This window comes from Amphiprion ocellaris, chromosome 2 (assembly GCF_022539595.1).
Source record: "Amphiprion ocellaris isolate individual 3 ecotype Okinawa chromosome 2, ASM2253959v1, whole genome shotgun sequence".
NCBI classification, from domain to species: Eukaryota; Metazoa; Chordata; class Actinopteri; family Pomacentridae; genus Amphiprion; species Amphiprion ocellaris.
The window spans coordinates 10,521,803-10,545,600 of record NC_072767.1 but is presented as its reverse complement, the minus strand read 5'-3'; the positions used below and the strand labels follow the sequence as shown (position 1 = coordinate 10,545,600).

Sequence of the window (23,798 nt, the reverse complement as noted above, 5' to 3'; positions counted from 1 at the left end):
TGTTGCTGCAACAGCCATTAGATGCAATTTCTACAGTAGAAGTCTTTTTTGTACAAATCATAGCCTAGAAATTAACTGTGTGTGTTTATGCAAATGAATTTGTACAAAGTCTTTAAAAAGTGCTACTCTAAAATTTTAATAATTTAAGCACCTCAGACTTATATACAAATGTAAAAGTCCTTTGATCTACTTGTTTATTTAGCTGTTCTTAACTCGCTTTGCTTGGTTACATGCACTAATCACTGCATGCATTTATCATTGCTGTAACAACTACTTTTTTCTATATAGGCATCTATGTTTTATTTATATATATATATATATATATATATATATATATATATATATATATATATATATATATATATATATATATATATAAATAAAATATGTATGTATATATATATATACACACATATACATATATACATATATATACATATATATACATATACATATGTATACATATATACACATATATATGTATATACATATATATTTATACGTGTGTGTATATGTGTGTGTGTGTGTGTGTGTGTGTGTGTGTGTGTGTGTGTGTGTGTGTGTGTGTGTGTGTGTGTGTGTGTGTGTGTGTGTGTGTGTATACCTTTCATTTGCAATTCTGATTTAAAGACTACAGTTTGTTGTGGCCTGATGAGCACATTTACGACATTCATTTTAGAAAAAACAATGTCAGATTAAAGATTCTAAATTATTCTTTCTCTAATCAGTACTATTGTGAATACTAATATGATATTTCAGAGAGGAAGCTAAACAGGAGAGATGGTTGAACATTCTGATCGAGTGCGGAAAGAAAGTAAAGGAAGCAACAGGAAGTTTATCAGTATAAAATATTACATAGAAATTACCACATAACATTAAGGTAATGCAGAATGAAACTGATGAATAATAACTTATGTTGGAACTTTTTTTACACTGTATATAAGAATGTTCTCTGATCAGAGCATTCTGGGTTATAGTGCTATAGTTATAGTTATAGTTATAGTTATAGTGCTGAGTAAATGATACAGTTGAACAACTGCTCTGACTCCCTCTCTGAACTAAAAACCAAAAAAAAAAAGAAACTTAAACATGAAACAAAAAATATATTGAAGGTTGATCAGAAGCCAAAGGAGTACATAATTTCTATTTATTTTTAGGTTGAATAGAAATTGAACTGTATTAAAATTAGATAGTACTTTTTTTTTTTTAATTCCTGCATTTTTCAGAACTAATGGCATCATTTTCTTCAAAGATTCTAAAGTTGGAAGTTCATGAGTGGTACGGGTATTGTGGTGAGTGCTGTGTCCGAGAAGGTGAATGGTTTGAATCTTATTTGTCTACCCTGAAGTTAACAATCAAGTTAGTTCATGATATTCATGAACCTTTCATTAAAGGATTTAGAATGACTGAGACATGGGTCATTCCTTTTTCCAGGGTTAAACTTGTGCCACGCATTGTATGTCTTTGCTAATGCAAAACTCTGCAGGGTTGGGAAAGATAGTTTGAAATGGTAAAGAATGTTGGTACAACTAAGTTTACACTAAAAATAGACAAAAAAACAAATCTATGCAATTTTAGTGGTGGACACACACACACTTGGTTGTCAGTCATTCACTTGCAGAGAGACAGTGTTTCCTAATGTTCAAAACTTGATAGAGAAAAAATGTTACATGCTGTGTGTATGTTTTGGTCAGTAGTTTAAGCCCTTCGTTTTAATGCCTAACCTTTAGTGACTTTGGTCAATGGAGATTTTGCAGTTCATCTGAACCTTCGATCATGAAATCCAGATTCACCACAAAGTTTCTCCCATAAAGTGACAAATATATTATTTATAAAGGATAAAACAAACACCTTGATGTCAATATTTCAAGTAGATCTGAACGTATTTTGTTGTTGTACTGACAGAGGAAGGTTATCATTGGTTCTCTCTATTCTCATAACTTCAGTGCTAACCATACTGGTGCTTCTAAACTAAAAACTAGTGGTGGGATGCGATTTTTAAAATGTATCTAATTAATTAGAGGCTTTGTAATTATTTAATTGTGATTAATCGCATTTTTTGTCAAATAGCAATATTTGACACAATAAGTAAAGTTTTTCATTTCAAATACATTTTGGCAGACAGATGAATCTATGAATAGAAATATACGTGTTTATAAATTAATTAGTGCCGTCAAACGATAAAATTTTTTAATCAGATTAATCACATGGTTGCTGTGGATTAATATCGATTACTCGCGATTAAATATCATTCATTCTTAATCCATATTAATCATGTTTCATTTTGCATGGGCAAACAGACTCAAGAAAAAAAGATAATGTGCACTTAAGGTGTTTATTAAACACCTTTAAAGGTTCATGTTAGAATCCTCGATGAACACATGCTTTGCGTTAATGTGGTATTTTAAGCTGGAAGTGCTTCAGTGACAAGAAAACTCCTTCCTGCATTTTGTGCATATTACTGTAAGTTGGTCGACTGTTCTGTCTTATTTTATTTATTTTTTTTGTATTCAAATTTCCCACCAAGAGGGCCAACATGCTGTTTAGTAGGGCCCAACTGATATGGATTATTTTGAGGCTGATGCCGATTCCAATATTTGGCTGAAAAAAATTCCGATAACCGATTAATCGGCCGATATAAAATATATAATTAAATATAAAATAAAAATCAAAAATATGATGAGGAATGGACAGTAGTTCCTCTCTTCAGGCATGTGGGGACCACACACTAACTCAGGAAGAGATTGAACAGTATTGTGAACACTGGAGCTAGTAGGTCGGCGTAGGATTTCAGCATTCAGCACTCTTCTTGGAATGCCTTCTGGACTGGCTGCCTTCTTAGAGTCTGCGCTAGCGTTAGAGTCTGTGATCACTTCAAACTGTGCATAGAAAGCTTCAGGTCACTTGCCAGAGCAGTGTCTGCACTCACCGTGCAAATAAGTGCAGACCGGTATGAGCATTTAGAGCAGTGCAGATAGATTTGTTAGCCAATGACTTTTGCTCCAGAAAAATATGAACCGTCACCATGGAAACAATATAATCTACCAGCTTCACTATGAAGCCTGTAAACACTTGCATAAATTCGTCCATATCACTGGAGCTGGATTGGAACAGATACACGTCGCTTTGGATAAAAGCATCTGCTAAATGAAATTGCAGAATTCTTTCAGTCAACATCACTCAGAGCAGTCTGCAGCATAGCCTCAGATTGGTTATTCCAGTGCCTTACCTGCCTTGTCACAACACCTTCGTTCTGTACCATTCTTTGTTTATACCTTGGCATAAGGGGAATGGCGACATAGTCCAATTCACTGAGTGGAGGCAGAGAAACCACTTTATAGCCCTCGTTGAATGGTGTGTAGTAGTGGTCCAGTGTGTTGCTCCCTCTGGTGAAACACTTTGGCAATTTGGCATGACTTTCCTAACGTTCACCTTATTAAAATCCCGAGCCACGATGAGGGCAGTGTCCGGGTGTTTGTTTAGGTGCCAACACAGTATGTCCTGTAACTCCAATAGTGTAGTGTCGGTGTCCTCTTGTGGTGGGATGTATACCGCTGTGACAATGACTGAGGTGAATTCCTGGGGTAGATGGAATACACACAAGATGGTTAGATGTTCCAAATCTGTAAAATCAACTGTGGGAGGGAGTTCTCGTGCTTTGGGAGTTATACCAGTGGCTGTTGACCATGAAACAAACTCCACAATCTTTAGACTTGCCAGACTCCTCCGACCTGTCCTTATAGAACACAGAAAAAGACTCAGATGACCGGATGACTTGATCTGGCACCAGAGATGTGAGCCATGTCTCAGTCATGCAGACAATGTCGCAGTCTTTCATATCTTGCTGATATCATCCAACTTGTTTCCCCGTGACTGGACATTAGCAAGAAGGATACTGGACAGGGGTAGGCGATGGGCCTGAGTTTTTAGCGTGTTCCGAACACCACCTTGTCACCCTTGGAGCTTTTTTCTTCTTCATTTCTGTGTCGCTGTCTGTGTTATTATCGTCAGTGTCAAGCAGGATCTGAGGTGGCCACGTCCCATCTTCGTTAAAAAAAAGCTAGAATAAGATAAGATAAAGTTCTTTATTTCTCCCCACGCCATTTACAATATATACAATATATATATATAATTTGTTTATAATAAGCATTCTTATGCCTAGAAGTGTGCTACGGTCATGCATTATTCTACTGGGGAAAGAAAATGACATTATAAAAGTGAACATAGTAAAAAAGAAGACATAAACCCAAAGTCTATGCAGAGCAGTCACATGGGCGTCTGGACACGGCCACACCATCCTCTAGAAAACAAATTAAATAAAAAACTGATCGAAACCCTGTGTTTGTGAAAACTGATCAGGAGTTTTTTGGGACTAAAAAATTATAGTAGTTCAGTAAAGGTTTTTAAATCAGTATTTTACTTGTTAATTCAAAAACAAGTAAAAGTTTGGGATGACAAAGTTAATTTTTAATTGTGTTTTGGCTTCAATTCTTTTTCCCTTTGATGAAACGATACTTTTCCCCCCAGATTGTGGTTTGACGTCAATTTTATTACAAGTTGGAAACTAGTTCGGATACCTGCTTAGGTTGAGCATTTTTATATTACAAAAACATGTATTAAATAACATTTTAAGACTGTTATGTGAGTGCAGAGGCTCAGGTGCAGGGAAGAGATTACAGACAGATCAAGTTTTAGAATACTTTTATTTAGAACACAGGAAAACAAGAACTACAATTTTACCAGAAACTACAAAATGGAACAGGAAGCAATACTGAACTGAAATCTCAGTATGGAATGAACTGCTCTAATGGGCTGGCAGAATATTTACACTCAATAAAGAAACCTAAATGAAAACCCACGATTGGTAACACCAAGGCAGGAATCCCCGAAATAAACAGAGGACTAAACAAAGAAGAACCAGAATAAACACTACAGTAATCCTGAACAAGACTAACCCAGAGCCAGAAAAACTATTTACATGACTAACCTTAACCAGAAAATATTACAGGATAAGAATTATACGAATGACTGCAAATACTAACACAGGTTAACAATAAGGAACAGGGACTTAACTGAGGGCTTCAGAATAACAGAGTTCGGAATCAGGGGAAGGCCAGGCTCAACCAGTCCAGATAGTGAATCCTCCCAAACAGATGTAATGGCAGCGGTGGAGTGGCTGAAGTGGAGGTGTGGGAATCCTGGCTTCCTCAATGTCTCTATCTGCTTAGGTGGTCATGGCGTCTTAGGTGGCGAGGTAAGGATCTCCACAGATTCGGCTAGCAGCAGGTGTTTCTCACAACGGATCTGGAGAGGAAACGATGGCAGAGGCACCAGACAGAAGATCTGGAAACAGAAGCAGGCAGGAGTCAAACTAAAGAAAACAGGATTACTGAAAGTATACAACAGCAGTGGCGAAGACTTAGACTGTGCAATGCACTGACTAGTCGTTGTTCACGGTCCCGCGTCAAAAGAAGAGTGGCATCTGATTAAGTAGAGGCGTAGGAGCAGCCTGATTGCATGACTCCCACCTGCACACAATCTGCCAATCACTGATTACCAGCACCTGCAGCCAACCTCTGCACCAACACACACCTAAGAGCCAGAGAGAGAGAGAGAGAGAGAGAGAGAGAGAGAGCGAGAGAGAGAGAGAGAGAGAGAACTGCAACTGACCACAGCCTCAGGCTGTGGCCATGACAGTACCCCCCTTCTACCTGCACCTCCAGGTGCCCGACGAAATCGATCCGGATGCCTACGATAGAAGTCCCTGATGAGTGTAGCATCCAGAATCTGTCTCCACCCAACTTCTCTCCTCCAGGCCATAACCTTTCCAGTTTATTAAGAACTGGACCCCCCGCCCCCGCCCAACGCACATCCACTAACTGTCAGACGGTATATGCGGGAGCATCATTGATCATCCTGGGCGGTGGCTGCATCAGCGTCAGGGGACCATTGGAAGTTCTTTAGGGTGGAAGTTAAAGAGGCTGCCACTTTACTATAGTTATGAATAAATCTTCAATAAAAGTTGGCAAAACCCAGGAACCTTTGTAGCTGCTTGCGATTTTCAGGGGTGGGCCAATCCCGAACCGCTAAGAGCTTTTCCGGATCCATCTTTATCTGTCGAGGTGAAATTATGTAGCCGAAAAAGGAGACAGTGGAAGCATGACACTCGCATTTTTCTGCTTTAACAAAAAGCTGATTCTTCAATAACCACTCGAGGACTTGTCGGACATGGCCCACATGTTCTTCCAAATTTTTAGAAAAAAAATCAGGATATCATCAAGATATACAAAAACAAATCTGCCCAGCATGTCTCGAAGCACGTCATTAATGAGATTTTGGAAAACGGCTGGGGCGTTGGTGAGGCAGAAAGGCATAATTAAATATTCAAAATGCCCTAATGGGGTGTTAAAAACCGTCTTCCACTCATCTCCGTGCTTAATCCGGATTAGATGGTATGGATTTGTAAGGTCAAGCTGAGTGAAAATTTGGGCTCCTTGTAAAGGAGTAAACGCCGAATTAATTAGGGGCAGAGGATAGGAATTCTTGATTGTAATATCATTGAGGCCACAGTAGTCAATACAAGGGTGGAGAGTCTTATCCTTCTTGTCCACAAAAAAGAATCCTGCGAGAGAGCGCGAGAGAGGGAGAGAACAGGGCCAGAGGAGGAGAGAGTACTGCAACTGACCACAGCCTCAGGCTGTGGCCGTGACAAAGACTTTACTTTTTCAGTAAATAGCCTGTTAAATATCCACCCTACAGTCTCAAAATTATGGGCTGCCAGTCAATTAGACAGTGGCGGAATGCAATACACTGCAAATCTACTTCCATTGTTTATCTACCTCAAAACACATCTTGAAACATACAGGCAACTTTCATTTACAAGCTCAGTCAATTCAATTCAATTCAATTTAATTTTATTTATATAGCGCCAATTACAGTCAAATTGTCTCGAGACGCTTTACAGAACCCATATGCCTGACCCCCAGAGCAAGCCAAAAGGCGACAGTGGCAAGGAAAGCACCCTTTTAACAGGGAAAAAAACCTAAAGCAGAACCCGGCTCTAATGTGGGGGGACCCATCTGCCTGCTGGCCGGGCGGGTTGAGAGGGACAGAAGAGGTAGAGAGGTAGAGATAGAGGGATGGAGGTAGAGGGGAAGAGGTAGAGGGATAGAGATGGAGGGGTAGAGGTAGAGATAGAGGGATACAGATAGAGGGATAGAGGTAGAGGGGAAGAGGTAGAGGGGTAGAGATAGAGGTGTAGAGGTAGAGATAGAGAGGTGGGGGGTGGGACACAAGGACCAGTCATGTTTTGATGATCATTAAAGTATAATTTTTTAATTCTATTAACTTTAGATCATTATTTTTATCCATTTTTCACCCACAGTTTTCGTTCACTACTTTCATACCAATTACGGTAATTGTGGATTGTTTACATCACTCAGTGTTATCTAAGTGGGACCCCATGTCCTTATGTCCCATCAAATACGGGACTTCTTTCTTTTCACAAAGTAGAAATAGGGACCTTTGTTTCTCCTCATATGTATCAACACACATTCTATAATAAACCAATTGTAGAAACAAGTCAGATTGGCTGAAAATCTGTTCCAGTGAGACGTGATCAGGGTGTTTTCGGGCTGATCTTTTTTTTTTTAAAAAGAAAGAAAGAAAGAAACACATCTGTATTAACTATGAAAATGTATCTAAATGTAAGCCTTGATTATAATGTCATGTGAAATTTGAAGCTAGTTAGAACATGGATTAACATTAACATTTACCAAAAAGACTTAAATCATGTCAAAAGAGACCGGTTCCCTCAGTAAGTAATGTGTTAAAAAAAAAAAAAAGCCCCTCTACAGCCCCAAAGGCTCCCTGCAGCAAGCCATTCAAACAATAGAGGAGTGTCAGAAGTATGTGAATGGGTCATTGAAATACCTGCTGTGGTGTGTGTGTATTTACACACACACACACACCTGCCAGTCCCCCACTTGGCAAAAATTCTAAACCTTCATCAGAAGGTTGTAATCATGATTTTACCATGATTTAAAGCATGACCAAGAGAGGACCGGAAAAAAATTCAAGATTTTTATTTGCCATTTGAGCAAACAGACAGTCTTGGAACATTGGAATTCTTGTGCAGGGCTCTCTTGGAGTCAAGTATGAACACCTAATCAAACTAGGAAGTACAAATTTCCAAAATGTGCCTTGTTGGTATTGAGGGCCACACTTGGTGAGTGTGCAACGATGCCGATGGCTGCTGCTGCAGTGGAACACAAGTGCACACACACACACACACACACACACACACACACACACACACACACACACACACACACACACACACACACACACATGCATACATGCATACGCTGTCTCACATTCTTGGCATGTCTTCTTCATGGTAAAAAAGGAAACATCCTTTCGTTTCCACCCAGCACCCATAATCCCCTGCTGCTTGCCTGTGTAGCATTCCTTTGGCTCCAGTACCAAATCCACCCTGAGAGGAGCTCATGCCCCCTTTATGTTTTGACTAGTATTCTGTTCTTGTTTCTGCCTGTTGATGTGTAACAACACGAAAGAGCAGAGAACCTGATTTGTGTTGTGCATTATCAACACAATAGTTAGATTTTTCAGACAGCTTTTGCAGCCCTGTATTTTCACATATTATGCCGTACTAAATGGGGGGCTGCAGTGTCCCCTGCAAAACAGCAACCTTTTATCATGTCTAACTCTAGTGTCCCTGGTTACCGCACTATCTCACAGCATCTGAATGACCTGAAGAAGGAGAACTTCAGCCTGAAGCTCAGGATCTACTTCCTGGAGGAAACATTCCAGCTTAATTTTGAAGAGAGCGGTGATGATGTGCTCAAGAAGGTTAGAGAATCACAATCTTTGTGAAAATTTAACTGTGAGACATGTTTATGGAGTTATTCAAAAACATCAGTGTTTGCGTGAACTTAATGTTTTTCTTGAATTATGTGCTCTGCAGAGCTACACAGGTTTGCGCTTCACCGTATCTCGTGTTGACGGCAGGTTTGTACTCTGCAACAGTTATTGAAACAAGCAGTCATACACTCCTGCCTATGAGACTGATTTAGATACTACAGTTGTTTCAATGCTGTCAGATCAGCATGGTCACAAAAACACCAAAAGCAGGGAAAAAAAGCAGAAAAAAATCAAAATGTGGTTAATTGTAAATGAGTACATTACTCAAGTGCTGAACTAACAAATTTAAGTTAGATTTCTAAGTGCCTTATCAAAGACAAAAGAATCTGACTTGGGAAGGCTTGTTTTGTATGTACATAGCTGTTGCGGTGTCATTGTGATTGCTCTGGTGATGATGAGAACTTTAAAAAGCCTTTTAAAGACTTGAATAAGTCTCTAAAAGACTACATTCTGTAGCACAAGCATTTTGTAATCTGAATTGCATTTGCAATCTTTCCTTATTCTCTTCTTTAGTTTACATAGATGAATGCATTTTCTGAACTGACCCAGCAGACCCTGTTTACTGAAATTAGTCCTCACTACTATGGTCCTGCAAAAGGAAGCACAATAATTTGAAAATGGTGAACTTGTTTAATAATGAAAAATAAGATTTCAGTTCACTGTGGAAACTGTGCAGTGTATTTAAAGAGATTCACATGACTGCCAAAAGAATGGCTGTTAGCCCCCATATTAAAAGTCTGACCTGTTTTCAATCATCTACAACTACCCATATTATGTTTGCTCAAGAACCTCCACTCAGTTTGCATGTTTACGTGCACACTGTGCATTTACAGTACTGGTCTGATTTCACGTGTGCAAGCTATATGCATGTTAACATGTTGCACGTGAGTGGTCTTTCACTTATAAGTAGCAACACTAAAGTTGTGAAATGTGTTCTTTGTCAGTGTGTCAGTAATCAAACCCACTGCACATGAACATAAGGTTCAGCCAGGAGCACTGATATGTAATTCCAGACTGATGTACAGAAAAATAAATCATCAGTGAAGTCCAATACCTGCACGTGAGTGGAGTAATAGCCAGTTTGGTCCAGTTTGTTGCTGCTTTTAGTAATAGCTCAAAGTGAATCAGTGATAGGGGGTTGGTAAATGTGACTCTCGGGGTTTTGAGAGGAGACAGATGCAACAGGTGGTCCTGTCACCACTGCCTATTTATAGACCTACTAAGCTCCCTGAGATATGGGTTGGCATGTGAGACTTATGAACTGATTTAGTGTTGGGTAGCATCTTGCTGCTATGTATACTGAACAGAAGTTCAAATGAAAAATAGAGCCATTTCTCTGCTTAAGGATGAAGTGGAACTGTAAAGATTTGGGGGTACCTGTGTCACTGGTTAGCTAAGCCTAAATCACTAATTAAATTGTATTCAGGTCAAATTTCTTTTGTGAAAACTGTGACCTGAACTAACTTGTGTCAGTAAGAGTCTCATTTCTTCATATGTTAAAGTAACCTATAGGTTGCTTGCTTAATTTCACAAATTAATTTACAAGGTACCATGAAGCATCCAAATTGATAAACTACCTGCCACTTAAAAACTAGTATTGGCTGTGTCTAATCTAGTCAACACCTGTAATTTTGTCATTTTCCAAAAACATGAAATTTAATTTATAAGACAGAAAAATCACTTTACTTCCTATCTGTAACCTTTTATTGTTCTGCTTAATGAATATCTTTCAGAACATCGAATTGAAGGTTGAAGTTGAGAGCCTGAAAAAAGAGCTTGAGGAGAAACAACAACTTTTGGACAAAGCACTGTAAGTATTTGACTTCTTCCTGCAGTAACCACCATGCTTTCAAATACTGAGCTGCTTGTGCTGCACAGATTTGTAGAAATGCATTTGGAGAATCCTGAGAATGAACCACCCCCTTTCATTGCTAGTTTATTTCCCATGAATCCGCATGACTCTATATTAGTGCCAAGTGCTGTCAGAACCTGACAGCCTCTCTTCATGTGTGAGCTTGGGGGCCTGTAGGCTCACCTAGCTATCACAACATGGACTAAGCTCTAAGGAATGCAATGTATGGACTAAGCACTGAAATGCTTTTGAAGTGGCTCTGTGTTCTGGGCTGGACGATGAAGAGGTGAGGCGGTGGGGGGGGTAGGATCCTACTGCGGGTTCGTACTAAAGGGAGAGGATTTAGAGAGTAAAGGAGCCTTGTGGTTGTTGTGTTTCTGAATTATGAACCATTCAACCTCTAGCCCCTGTTAGTGAGGCATTCTTGCAGACTTACTGACATTCCCATCAGCCTCATCTGTACTTTGCATTTAGTGCTAAATAGCAAGTATTATCATGGTAACAGACTAAACCAAGGTGTATTAAAATAACAAAGAGTTGGCTGGACTCTCTCATCCCGCATGCCACAACTGAGCTAGCAGGCCACGCTAACTTCAGAGCGGACAGAACAAGTGTATCCGATAAGAGACGTGGTGGAGGACTGTGTGTTTATGTGAACAACAACTGGTGCACCAACACCACAGTTAAAGACATTCACTGCTGTCCAGATGTAGAGTATCTGATGGTACAGTTTAGACCTTTTTATTTACCAGGAGAGCTCACATCGGCCATCATAGCTGCAGTTTATGTGCCGCTGCAAGTTAATGCTAAGGTTGCTATGGATACACTACAACATTCCATAAACCAGCAGCTATCGGCGCACCCGGACTGTGTTGCGGCAGGAGACTATAATCATGCCAACCTGAAATCAGTACTGCCAAGATTCTTTAAAAATGTGAGTTTTCCAACTAGGGAAAGTAACATCCTGGACCAGGTCTAGACAAACATTCCAGATGCCTACAAATCCATCCCCCTGCCACACCTTGGACTCTCAGATCTTCTCTCTCTTTCCCTGATTCCTGCTTATAACCCTAAGATCTGCAGTCAAAGACCATCATCAAAAAGAATTTGTGTATGGACTGAAGAAGCCACCTGAGCCCTGCAGGATTGTTTTGAGACCACAGACTGGGGGATATTTGCAGAAGGGGCAGACCTGGAGAGTCACACATCTGCTGTGCTCTCCTACATCACCTTCTGCTCTGAGAGTGTAACGTCAACAAAGACTGTCAAAGTGTTCCCAAACCAAAAGCCGTGGTTTAACAGTGAGGTGCATGCCCTGCTGAGAGAGCGGGAGGCTGCCTTCAAGTCAGGAGATCAACAGGCTTATAAAGAGGCACAGTGGTCCCTGCAGAAAGGCAACAAAATGGTCAAGCGCAAATACAAACAGCGTATTGAGGAACACTTTGACAACAACAACACCCGGAACATGTGGCAGGGAGTCAAGAGACTCACCGGCTATAAGGATGGTCAGGCAATGTCAGACTCCACAGACAGCACCCTACTGGACACTCTGAACCAGATCTTCACTCATTTTGACCAACACAATGGACAGGCCCACACCTTCACTGCTCTTCCAGAGAGGGACGACACCCCCATCCAGCTGCAGCAGCATCAGGTCAGAGCCACCCTCAGCAGAGTCAACATGAGAAAAGCACCGGGTCCAGACGGTGTCACAGGAAGAGTGCTCAAGTCATGTGCAAAACAGCTGGCAGAGGTTTTCACCACCATCTTTAACCTCTCGCAGTAGCGAGAGGTTAAAGATGGTCTGCAGTCCCCATCTGCCTTAAGACAGCGACCATTGTCCTTGTGGCCAAGAAGAGCACAGTGAGAATGACTATCGCCCTGTTGCTCTAACCCCCATCATAACCAAGGGCTTTGAAAGACTCATATCACTCCATATTTAGGCTGCTATTCCTGCTGACCTCGATCCACATCAGTTTGCATATAGGGCAAACAGGTCAATGGAATACGCCATCATCGCATCTCTCCACACAGCCCTCACACACCTGGAAGGGAGTAACACCTATGTGAGGATGCTGTTTGTAGATTTCAGTTCCGCCTTCAATACAGTTCTCCCTCACAAACTGATTATGAAGTTGAGCAACCTTGGGCTCAGCAGCTCACTGTGCTCCTGGATATTGGACTTCCTAAGCAACAGACCCCAGAACGTCAGGATCAGAGACCACATCTCCTCCACTCTCATCCTGAACACCGGTACTCCTCAGGGGTGTGTCCTCAGCCCCCTCCTCTACTCTCTATTCACACACGACTGCTCTCCTGTTCACTCCAGCAACACCATCGTCAAGTTTGCTGGTTACACCACCATCATAGGACTTATTAGAGACAATGATGAATCAGCCTACAGGGAGGGGGTCCAGCATATGCAACAATGGTGTCATCACAACAACCTGAACCTCAGCACTGGAAAGACCAAGGAGATGGTCTTGGACTTTAGACAATCAAAGTGCACTGAGCACTCCGCCCTCTACATTGACGGAGAGAAGGTAGAGAGGGTGGAGAGCTTCAGGTTCCTCACGGTCCACATCTCTGCAGACTTCACATGGTCCACTTACATTACACACCAGGTGGGGAGGGCCCAACGGAGACTATAGTTCCTCAGGAAGCTCCATCAAGCTCATCTCCCCCAAAAGCTGCTCATAAACTTCTATCACTCCACCACTGACAGCCTACTGAACTACTGCTGTACAGTGTGGTTCACCTGCTGCACTGCAGAGGACAGGAAGGTCTTGCAACCGGTGGTGAGAGCAGCAGAACAGGTGATTGGGACCACACTACCTCCCCTCAGAGACGTTTACACCAGCAGACTTCCCCAAGCTGTCAGATGTCTGCTCCCTCCCCCCTGAATGACGATATCACATACCTACAAGTGCAATATTTATGTCAGTGCAATTCATATCATGTCCAATAATCATGTGTAGAGCAGGTCTCTAGCCACAAACAGTTTCCATACTGTATATTTGCTCATATGTTGTATACATTTTTTAGGGTGTGTTATATCGTTTATTTTTAATGCTGCTATTTGGAGAGTACTAAACCGATTTTCATTGTTTTCTGTAATAGTGACAATAAAGATCTATTCTAGTCTGTTCTACTCTATTCTGTTCTATTATCAAGGTGATGTTAACTTTTATATACAATAGCTATGTCTAGGGACGATATTAAATGGTCATAGATAGATAGATAGATAGATAGACAGACAGACAGACAGACAGAGACAGATAGACAGACAGATAGATACACTATATTGCCAAAAGTATTCGCTCACCCATCCAAATAATCAGAATCAGGTGTTCCATTCACTTCCATGGCCACAGGTGTATAAAATCAAGCACCTAGGCATGCAGACTGCTTTTACAAACATTTGTGAAAGAATGGGTGGCTCTCAGGAGCTCAGTGAATTCCAGCGTGGAACTGTGATAGGATGCCACCTGTGCAACAAATCCAGTCGTGACATTTCCTCACTCCTAAATATTCCACAGTCAACTGTCAGCTGTATTATAAGAAAGTGGAAGTGTGTAGGAACGACAGCAACTCAGCCACCAAGTGGTAGGTCACGTAAACTGACAGAGTGGGGTCAGCAGATGCTGAGGCGCATAGTGAGAAGAGGTCGCCAACTTTCTGCAGAGTCAATCGCTACAGACCTTCAAACTTCATGTGGCCTTCAGATTAGCTCAAGAACAGTGCGCAGACAGCTTCATGGAATGGGTTTCCATGGCCGAGCAGCTGCATCCAAGCTATACATCACCAAGTGCAATGCAAAGCGTCAGATGCAATGGTGTAAAGCACGCCGCCACTGGACTCTAGAGCAGTGGAGACGTGTTCTCTGGAGGGATGACTCCTGCTTCTCCATCTGGCAATCTGATGGACGAGTCTGGGTTTGGCGGTTGCCAGGAGAACCATACTTGTTGGACTGCATTGTGCCCAAGTGTAAAGTTTGGTGGAGGGGGGATTATGGTGTGGGGTTGTTTTTCAGGAGCTGGGCTTGGCCCCTTAGTTCCAGTGAAAGGAACTCTGAATGCTTCAGCATACCAAGACATTTTGAAAAATTCCATGAGTCTGGTGTGGATGAACTTGACTGGCCTGCACAGAGTCCTGACCTCAACCCGATAGAACACCTTTGGAGCAGAGACTGAGAGCCAGGCCTTCTCGTCCAACATCAGTGTGTGACCTCACAAATGCGCTTCTGGAAGAATGGTCAAAAATTCCCATGAACACACTCCTAAACCTTGTGGACAGCCTTCCCAGAAGAGCTGAAGCTGTTCTAGCTGCAAAAGGTGGACCGACGTCATATTGAAATTGTGTGTTTCAGGTATCCTGTTGGTAAAAAGAGGCACTGTTAAATGAAACCCTAAAAAATGGCTACTCCTCAAGAGAAGGCACGATGTGTACCATGGTTTTTTGAGACAAAATCGGATGTGCAGACTCAACGAAACTACAGAACTAAGTATGGAAGAGATTCACCATCACGTCCTTCAATTTGTGCATGGCACAAGAAATTTATCGAGACAGGGACAGTGTTGGATGAAGAGAGGAGTGGGCGACGATGAACATCTGAGAAAAACCTTGAGTTTCATTTAACAGTACCATTTTCAATAACAGCATACCTGAAACACACAATTTCAATGTGGATACAAACTTTAATGAACACTGATTACAATAAAACAAATTTGGTTAAGATATCTTACAAACTGCCTTTGTAATAAATTCTTGAAACTGTAAAGACACTTTGTGGACACCCTGTATATTAAGTAAAATAGAAATTCTATATGTTTCCATTTACAGTCCTGTGTACATTACAGAGCCTGCCAAAGTGGCAATCCAATTCTTGTTCCTCTCGCACTTGAGACTGTTCTCATATTGTCCAGGATCTGGCTACTCTGTCTCCATTGGATCAGCTTTTAACAGCTTTCAGTCAAAATATTCCAGAACCCATGGAAATGCTTTTTGTCACTGATATTTACAAGTTTAACAGCTTTGCATCCACTCCAGCCTTCAAGTTCTGTACAAGGCTGAAGCCTTTCTACTTCCTTAGTTGGACTTTTTTGGAAGTCTGGAAGCCAGGGAGTTGATCCTCAGCAAAGCCTTCCCTCTACCACAGTCACTTACCTGACCTCTGACCCTGACCAACATTACACTTGTATTCTCAGTTAATGTTGGGGGGGGGTACAGATAAGTCAGACAGGTGGCAACAGAAACAGGTCTTTATTTTAACAAAAACTAACTAAACCAATACAGAAAGGGGAAAACAAACCAGGAGATAAACTAAACCAAATCTAAGACAAGAATGAGCTACAAACTACACCTACAAAAAAAAAAAAAAAACACAGCTCAACTACAAAAAAAACCAAACAGGGATTAACTAAACTGACAACAAACAATGTACTTACTAAACCAGGGGAAAACAGAACTAAGGGGTGCAAAGCAGGCAGGCTCGGGGAATCCAGAAGTTAGTGGGGGAACAAAACTGGCAGATAGAAGGCTGGGGAATATCCACGAACAGGTCGGAACAAAACAGAGTCCAAGAGGGGGAAATCCAGGATGGGGGGGAAGCAGGAGAGTCCAAGGGGCTGAAGCAGATGAGAGGTTCACAGGCTTGGTGTGGAAAACTAAATCGGGGGGGGGGGGGGGGGGGGGCTGATGTGCATTACAGCAATCAGCAAAGTGTAGACAGGTGAGTGGAACAAGAGAGGCAGACAGACAGATGCAGAGACCAACAAACACAAACAGAGGGAGCTAGAGGGACAAGACAAGGAGAGAGAGACAACAGGAAGAGAGATGACAGGATGAGAGACAGAAATACAAAAGAGACAGATGGCAAAGACAGGAAGAAGAAGGGAGAAGGAAGAAAAAAGGAAGGAGAAAGAAAGGCAGGAGCTGGAACAGGGATCATAACAGTTAACAAACTTGGATGCTTTTAATTGATGGCGTGGTCCTTGCTCATGCAGAATGCAGTAGGCGGACATGGTTATAGACTAGGTGGTGAAGCAACCACTGCTTGATTACACAGTGTTAACATTCTGTATAGACAGTAATTAATTGAAATAGGCAGGCACAGTGTCAAAATAATGAAGGGTAGAAATTCGAACCCTGAAGGAAAGCAAATGTTGGAGTGGAGATAGGAGCCCTAAGGTCCCTGTCCAGCTGTTGCATAAAAAATTGTCTTTAATTACAACCATAACAGAGTCAGGCTGAAAAACATGAGGAGGAAAAAGTTGAGTGTGATCTGACTGTTGATGTTGTTGAGTGGAGGAGCACTAATTGTAAGCACAGAAGATTCATCTGCTTGGCATTTCTGCCTGTCACACCTCCGCCGGTGCCATTGTGCAGGCTGCAGGGTCGCCAGCCGGGAGCCACCCTTCTTTGATGTTTCGCCCCATTATTCCCGGAACATCTCGGGGTGGTGGGGCAGCGGTAGGGACGTCTCCCTACCACTCCCTGCAGCCTTTTTAGGATTCTTCTTTTCCCCATGCCTTGTCCTTCCTCCGGAGCCAGAGCCAGAAGCTTCCCTGCTCTGCCTCTTCCGCCAGGTCCCGGAGTGCCCGCTTCCTTTTGGGACCTGTTACTCCCAGAGTTTTCAGGAGCCGCTGAGTGGATGTCCCAGTGAAGCCCCTGCAACTGGGAAAGTGAAAACTTTCCATCCAGCTTGCTGGCACATGGCTGATAGTTCCGCATACTTCTCCTTCTTCCTCTCATATGCAGCCTCCATCTCTTCTTCCATGGAACAGTGAGCTCTACCATGATCACTGTTCTGGCAGAAGCTGACCATAGCACAATGTCTGGGCGTAGAGATGATGTGGTGATCTCTGGAGGGAATTTCAGCTGGCGGTTGAGATCGGCTGCCAGCTGCCACTCACCACCTAGTGATAGGAGGGAGCGCCCGGCCTTGTGTGTGTGGTGCTGAGTCTCTCTCCCTTGCCTGACAAACTGGATCCCCTTCTGGGCTCTAGATGTACCAGCCTTTCCTCTCCTTCATGGTGGCTGACCATCTCTTTGGTGCTGCTCCCCATCCTAAGCCCGTTCTGCCCTGTTGTGCGAAGCCAACAATTTTGTGGTGTTTTAGTCGGTCTATGGCTTGGTTGACTGCTTGGGTTACATTCCACTTGCGTCCTGTTTGAACATGAGGCTTGGCAGCTTGGATGGCCGGGTCTGCTGAGTCTCTTAGCTCAAATAAGAGTCTCACCTTCTCCTTTTTATACCCCATGCTGATGGACTGCAGTGGAAGTTGTAGGGTGTTTCTGCCAAAAAGTGCTGTGGTGGAGAAGCATCGAGGAAGGCCAAGCCATTTCCGTATGAAATTGTTGGCTTTTGCCTCCATTTTCAGGACGGTTGTCAAGGTGATGTCACTCAGTTTCAGAGGCCACATCAGGCGTTGGTATAGTGTAAACTGGTAACACCAAACCTTGAATTTCCCTGGCAGGAAGCATTGGTCGATCTTGTGGAGCCTGTCCTGAAGTTGGGTTGTGATGCTCTTATCTGACAAGTCAGCTGTGTATAGTCTGCCAAGGCTCCTGACGGGTTGTTCCACCAGTAAGGGAATCCTTTCGCCATCCACAGTAAAGAGGATGTTGTCGTTCCTCACTCCCTTTCGGATCGACAGGCGGCGAGGCTTGATTTTCATGCGGGCCCATCCGAGCAGTTCCTGTAGGCATTTGAGGAGTCTAGACGTGCAGGCTGCTGTTTGGAGGAGGGTGGTGACATCATCCATATAGGACCGTATGGCAGGAAGCCTTTGGCCTGTCTGAGATCTCACTCCTCGGGCCATCTGCCTTCCTCCTGTCAGGATTACCTCAAATGCTAGTGTGAAGAGGATGGGAGAGGTGGCGCATCCCATTGCTATACCCTTCTCGAGCTGGTACCAACCAGTAGAGATATCCCGGGTTGTATAACAGACGTACAGATTGTTAAAGTAGTTTCCCACTAGGTCCTGGATACATGATGGAATGTGGAAGAAGTCGAGGGCATACATAATGAGCTGGTGGGGAACTGATCCGAAGGCGTTTGCGAGGTCCAGCCAGACAACATGGAGGTCCGACTTGCTGCGTTTGGCTGACTGGATCTGCTCCCAGATCATCGCAGAGTGTTCCACGCAGCTGGGGAACCCTGGAACACCTGCCTTCTGGCAGCTGGTGTCAATGTACTTGTTCGCCAGGAGATAGCTGGTCATGCGTCTGGCCAAAATGGAGAAAAAGATTTTCTCCTCCACATTCAACAGGGTGATGCCTCTGAACTGCTTGATGTTTTGGGAATCTTTTTCCTTTGGGATGAAGGTGGTGACTGCTTTACACCAGGACGATGGGATGGACCGGGTTTTCCAAGCAACCACCATGAGTCTCCATAACAGTTTGAGGAGTGTGGGGCAGTTCTTAAACACCTTGTAGGGCACTCCATTTGGTCCGGGTGCTGATGCTGCTCATGCACTATCTATGACATGTCTGACCTCCGACCACTTGGGTGGAGATATGTCAAATTCTGTGGAGGGCTCAGGTGGGCGGGGTACATCGCCTGGTGATCCGAGGGGTGTCATTTTCTGGTTGTCGCTCAGCTGCTCCTTGATGTGATGTTCCAGCTCTTGCTCTGTGATCTGTAATGCCCCATTCTTCTTCTCCTCCAGGAGGCTGCGGGCATATTTAAAGGGCTCCCTGAAGAAGTGTGCCCTTGCTCTCTCCTTGCAGCTCCTGCGCTTCCTTATCCTTTCTGCCCTCCTAAGATGTGCAAGCCTTTCCTTGATCTTGTTCCAGAGGTCCTTTAGGCCGTCTTTTTCCTCGGCCTCAGCTCTTCTCCATGCTTTCCTCAGGAGGCGTCGTTCTTTGACCAACTGGAAGATTTCCCTTATTCGCCTTCCCTGTGGTTTAGGGACGATCTTCTTTGGGGGCATAACTCCAAAATGGTTTCTCCCTTCCTCGTGGATGAGACTACCAAAGATGTTCAGTTTGGAGGTTACGCTGCCTCTTAGTGAGGATTGGACGATATGGGATAGGCTCTCATCGAAGGTTCTCCATGCCTGTCGCTGGCCTTCGGCCACTTAACTTTGGGTTTGTGGATGTGCTTTTCTAGAGGGCGATTTGAGGGCACTATACTTGTACTGTGGCTCTCCTGCCGTGGGGTGTTCTGCTGCTGCTGTGGGGTCTGCTGGGAAGACTGGCGTTGTTGGTCTAATCCAACCGCAGTATTGGGATCACTGGCACTGTGGTGCTCAACCTGGCTGTGACTCCTTTTTGTCTGACCTGCTAGTGCAGTGCAAATTTGCTGCTGGCTGTTGCCAACACACTTTGTCTTCCCCTGGTGGATGCGCAGACCGTGGTATGTTGTTATTTTTGACCATCCGCAGCTGCATTGTCTTTGGATCCTTTGGTCGTTTGTCCTTTCCATTTGGTTCGTTACCGTGTTGTCTGTCCTTGTTGGTCCATCTTCCATCCCACCTCTCGGAGGGCCACTGGGCTTTTTTCTTGGCATTCTGTCACGATTGTTCAATGTGAGCTCAGGCGCAGGAAATGAACAGTCATAAATAATGCGTAACTCAGGTTTATTGATAAATGTCCTCAGGGACAACAACAGAAATCTATATATACAATAAACTAAAAGTAGAGCGCACTAGGCTCTGAACCTTACAGCGGCTCCTTGGGGCCGGGTGGAACTGTACAGGCCCAAACTGATCCTCAACTCGCGGTGGGCAACACCCAGGCGAGAATAGTCCATTTCAAAAATATTAACTAAACACGGGGCTATCCTTCTAATGATAGCGAGAGGTAACTACAAACAAAGTCCTTATACACACAGTGTTTCTTTAACAAACTAAACTAAGACGGGACAACAAACTCACAAGTACGCTGGGGATGCTCCGAACTTGCTCACAACGATGGCAGTCAAGGTTTGGAGCAGCAACCGGTGAGTGGGGAAAGATACCAAAAAGGGGGAATCGGCTCGGTTGAGGGTCTCCTCGCTCGGAGGGTCCAGGATCCAGTGCTGACGGCACAATCGGCAGGAACGGGTGGGTCCAGCAGCAATGCGTCGTTCCTTCTTCTTCTTTCCTTTTGCTTCGCTTTCTTTTTCCATTTTCGTTTTCCATTTTCCATTTTACGCTCCCACGATGAGAGCTGGGTTGTGTCCGGTTTTATAGTGAGCTGGAGGAGGCTGATCCGTTTCACCCCCTGAGCTGCTGATTGTGGCTGATGGGGAACACCTGTTGCTTCCTCTCTGCTGCTGGGCTGCCCTAACAGGCAGGAGGAAGGAGAGGGGAGGGCACTAACTCGGCCTGGCAGCAGCCAGCCTGACAGTACCCCCCCCTCTACGGGCACCTCCTGGTGCCCGAACAGGGTGATCCCGGGAGGGGGAGGGGGATGGACAGGGAGGGACCGAAACAAAAAGTCCAAGAGGAGATGGGTGGGCGGAGGGGATGTGGAAGGAGGGCCAAAAATCAAGTGTCCTGAACAGTCTGGGGGTGGCGCTAAGCCAAATAAACAAGTCCAAAACAGACCAGAAATCTGTTCAAAGGGCTGGTCAAAAACAAAACACTCCAAGGCGGGCGGACAAGGCACCCACGGCCATTCCGGAGGATGACCTGGGTGCTGAACGGGCAGACGAGGCCGTTCTGGAGGACGGCCCGGATGCCACTCTGGAGGCCGGCCCGGGTGCCACTCTGGAGGCCGGCTACGGAGAAGACGAAACCACTCCGGAGGCCGGCAACGAAACCACTCTGGAGGCTGGCGACGGAGGAGACGGAACCACTCTGGAGGCCGGCGACGGAGGAGACGGAACCACTCTGGAGGCCGGCGACGGAGGAGACGGAACCACTCTGGAGGCCGGCGACGGAGGAGACGGAACCACTCTGGAGGCCGGCGACGGAGGAGACGGAACCACTCTGGAGGCCGGCGACGGAGGAGACGGAACCACTCTGGAGGCCGGCGACGGAGGAGACGGAACCACTCTGGAGGCCGGCGACGGAGGAGACGGAACCACTCTGGAGGCCGGCGACAGAGGAGACTGAACCACTCTGGAGAGCGGCGGACGACACGGGGACCCCCTGGAGGCCGGCGGCGAAACCACTCTGGAGGCCGGCGGCGAAACCACTCTGGAGGCCGGCGGCGAAAACACTCTGGAGGCCGGCGGCGGAGGAGGCGGAACCACTCTGGAGGCCAGCGACGGAGGCGGTGAAACCACTCTGGAGGCCGGCGACGGAGGCGGCGAAACCACTCTGGAGGCCGGCGGCGAAACCACTCTAGAGGCCGGCGGCGAAACCACTCTTGAGGCCGGCGGCGGACGACACGGGGACCCTCTGGAGGCCGGCGGCGACACCACTCTGGAGGCCGGCGGCGGACGACACGGGGACCCTCTGGAGGCCGGCGGCGACACCACTCTGGAGGCAGGCGGCGAAACCACTCTGGAGGCCGGCGGCGAAACCACTCTGGAGGCCGGCGGTGGAGGCGGCAGAACCCCTCGGGAGGCCGACGGCGGAGGCTCGTTCGAGGCGGCGTCGACAGCGTCGACCCCCTCGAGAACTGAGGCGGCGTCGACAGCGTCGACCCCCTCGGAGACGGGTGAGGCGGCGTCGACAGCGTCGACCCCCTCGGAGACGGGTGAGGCGGCGTCGACAGCGTCGACCCCCTCGGAGACGGGTGAGGCGGCGTCGACAGCGTCGACCCCCTCGGAGACGGGTGAGGCGGCGTCGACAGCGTCGACCCCCTCGGAGACGGTTGAGGCGGCGTCGACAGCGTCGACCCCCTCGGAGACGGTTGAGGCGGCGTCGTTGACCCCCTCGAGGACGGGTGAGGCGGCGTCGTCGACCCCCTCGAGGACGGGTGAGGCGGCGTCGTCGACCCCCTCGAGGACGGGTGAGGCGGCGTCGTCGACCCCCTCGGAGACGGGTGAGGCGGCGTCGTCGACCCCCTCGGAGACGGGTGAGGCGGCGTCGTCGACCCCCTCGGAGACGGGTGAGGCGGCGTCGTCGACCCCCTCGAGGACGGGTGAGGCGGCGTCGTCGACCCCCTCGAGGACGGGTGAGGCGGCGTCGTCGACCCCCTCGAGGACGGGTGAGGCGGCGTCGTCGACCCCCTCGGAGACGGGTGAGGCGGCGTCGTCGACCCCCTCGGAGACGGGTGAGGCGGCGTCGTCGACCCCCTCGGAGACGGGTGAGGCGGCGTCGTCGACCCCCTCGGAGACGGGTGAGGCGGCGTCGTCGACCCCCTCGGGGACGGGTGAGGCGGCGTCGTCGACCCCCTCGAAGACGGGTGAGGCGGCGTCGTCGACCCCCTCGGAGACGGGTGAGGCGGCGTCGTCGACCCCCTCGGGGACGGGTGAGGCGGCGTCGTCGACCCCCTCGAAGACGGGTGAGGCGGCGTCGTCGACCCCCTCGGAGACGGGTGAGGCGGCGTCGTCGACCCCCTCGGAGACGGGTGAGGCAGTGGAACCTCGGTGACTGCTGCAGAGAGGCGAGGTCTCTGCAGCGCTCGGCGGCGGGACCTCTGCGGTGCTCGGCGGCGGCGGCGGCAGGACCTCTGCGGCGCCCGGCGGCGGCGGCGGCAGGACCTCTGCGGCGCTCGGCGGCGGCGGCGGCAGGACCTCTGCGGCGCTCGGCGGCGGCAAGACCTCTGCGGCGCTCGGCGGCGGCGGCGGCAGGACCTCTGCGGCGCTCGGCGGCGGCAAGACCTCTGCGGCGCTCGGCGGCGGCGGCGGCAGGACCTCTGCGGCGCTCGGCGGCGGCGGCGGCAGGACCTCTGCGGCGCTCGGCGGCGGCGGCGGCAGGACCTCTGCGGCGCTCGGCGGCGGCAGGACCTCTGCGGCGCTCGGCGGCGGCAGGACCTCTGCGGCGCTCGGCGGCGGCAGGACCTCTGCGGCGCTCGGCGGCGGCAGGACCTCTGCGGCGCTCGGCGGCGGCGGCGGCAGGACCTCTGCGGCGCTCGGCGGCGGGACCTCTGCGGTGCTCGGCGGCGGCGGCAGGACCTCTGCG

The 23,798-nt window shown here is 46.7% G+C and overlaps 1 protein-coding gene and 1 long non-coding RNA gene across 12 annotated transcripts in view; one reads left to right on the top strand and one right to left on the bottom strand.

The window, feature by feature from the left end:
• The window catches only part of pde4dip (phosphodiesterase 4D interacting protein), a 170,594-nt gene that overhangs the window by 69,593 nt on the left and 77,203 nt on the right, over positions 1 to 23,798 (top strand). For 7 of the 11 annotated variants that reach the window (XM_055005964.1, XM_055005960.1, XM_055005989.1 and 4 more), the window contains 2 exons: positions 8,761 to 8,871; positions 10,677 to 10,753. In XM_055005964.1, the coding sequence (XP_054861939.1) occupies positions 8,761 to 8,871; positions 10,677 to 10,753 (188 nt within the window). The remainder of the gene's footprint in view (positions 1 to 8,760; positions 8,872 to 10,676; positions 10,754 to 23,798) is intronic. The other 4 variants (XM_055005976.1, XM_055005984.1, XM_055005959.1 and 1 more) reach the window with 1 other exon arrangement.
• Positions 4,685 to 6,011, bottom strand: LOC129347776 (uncharacterized). Its single transcript, XR_008600024.1, has 2 exons — positions 5,442 to 6,011; positions 4,685 to 5,343 (listed from the first exon to the last, which is right to left on the bottom strand). It is a non-coding gene; the product is annotated as an uncharacterized LOC129347776 (long non-coding RNA).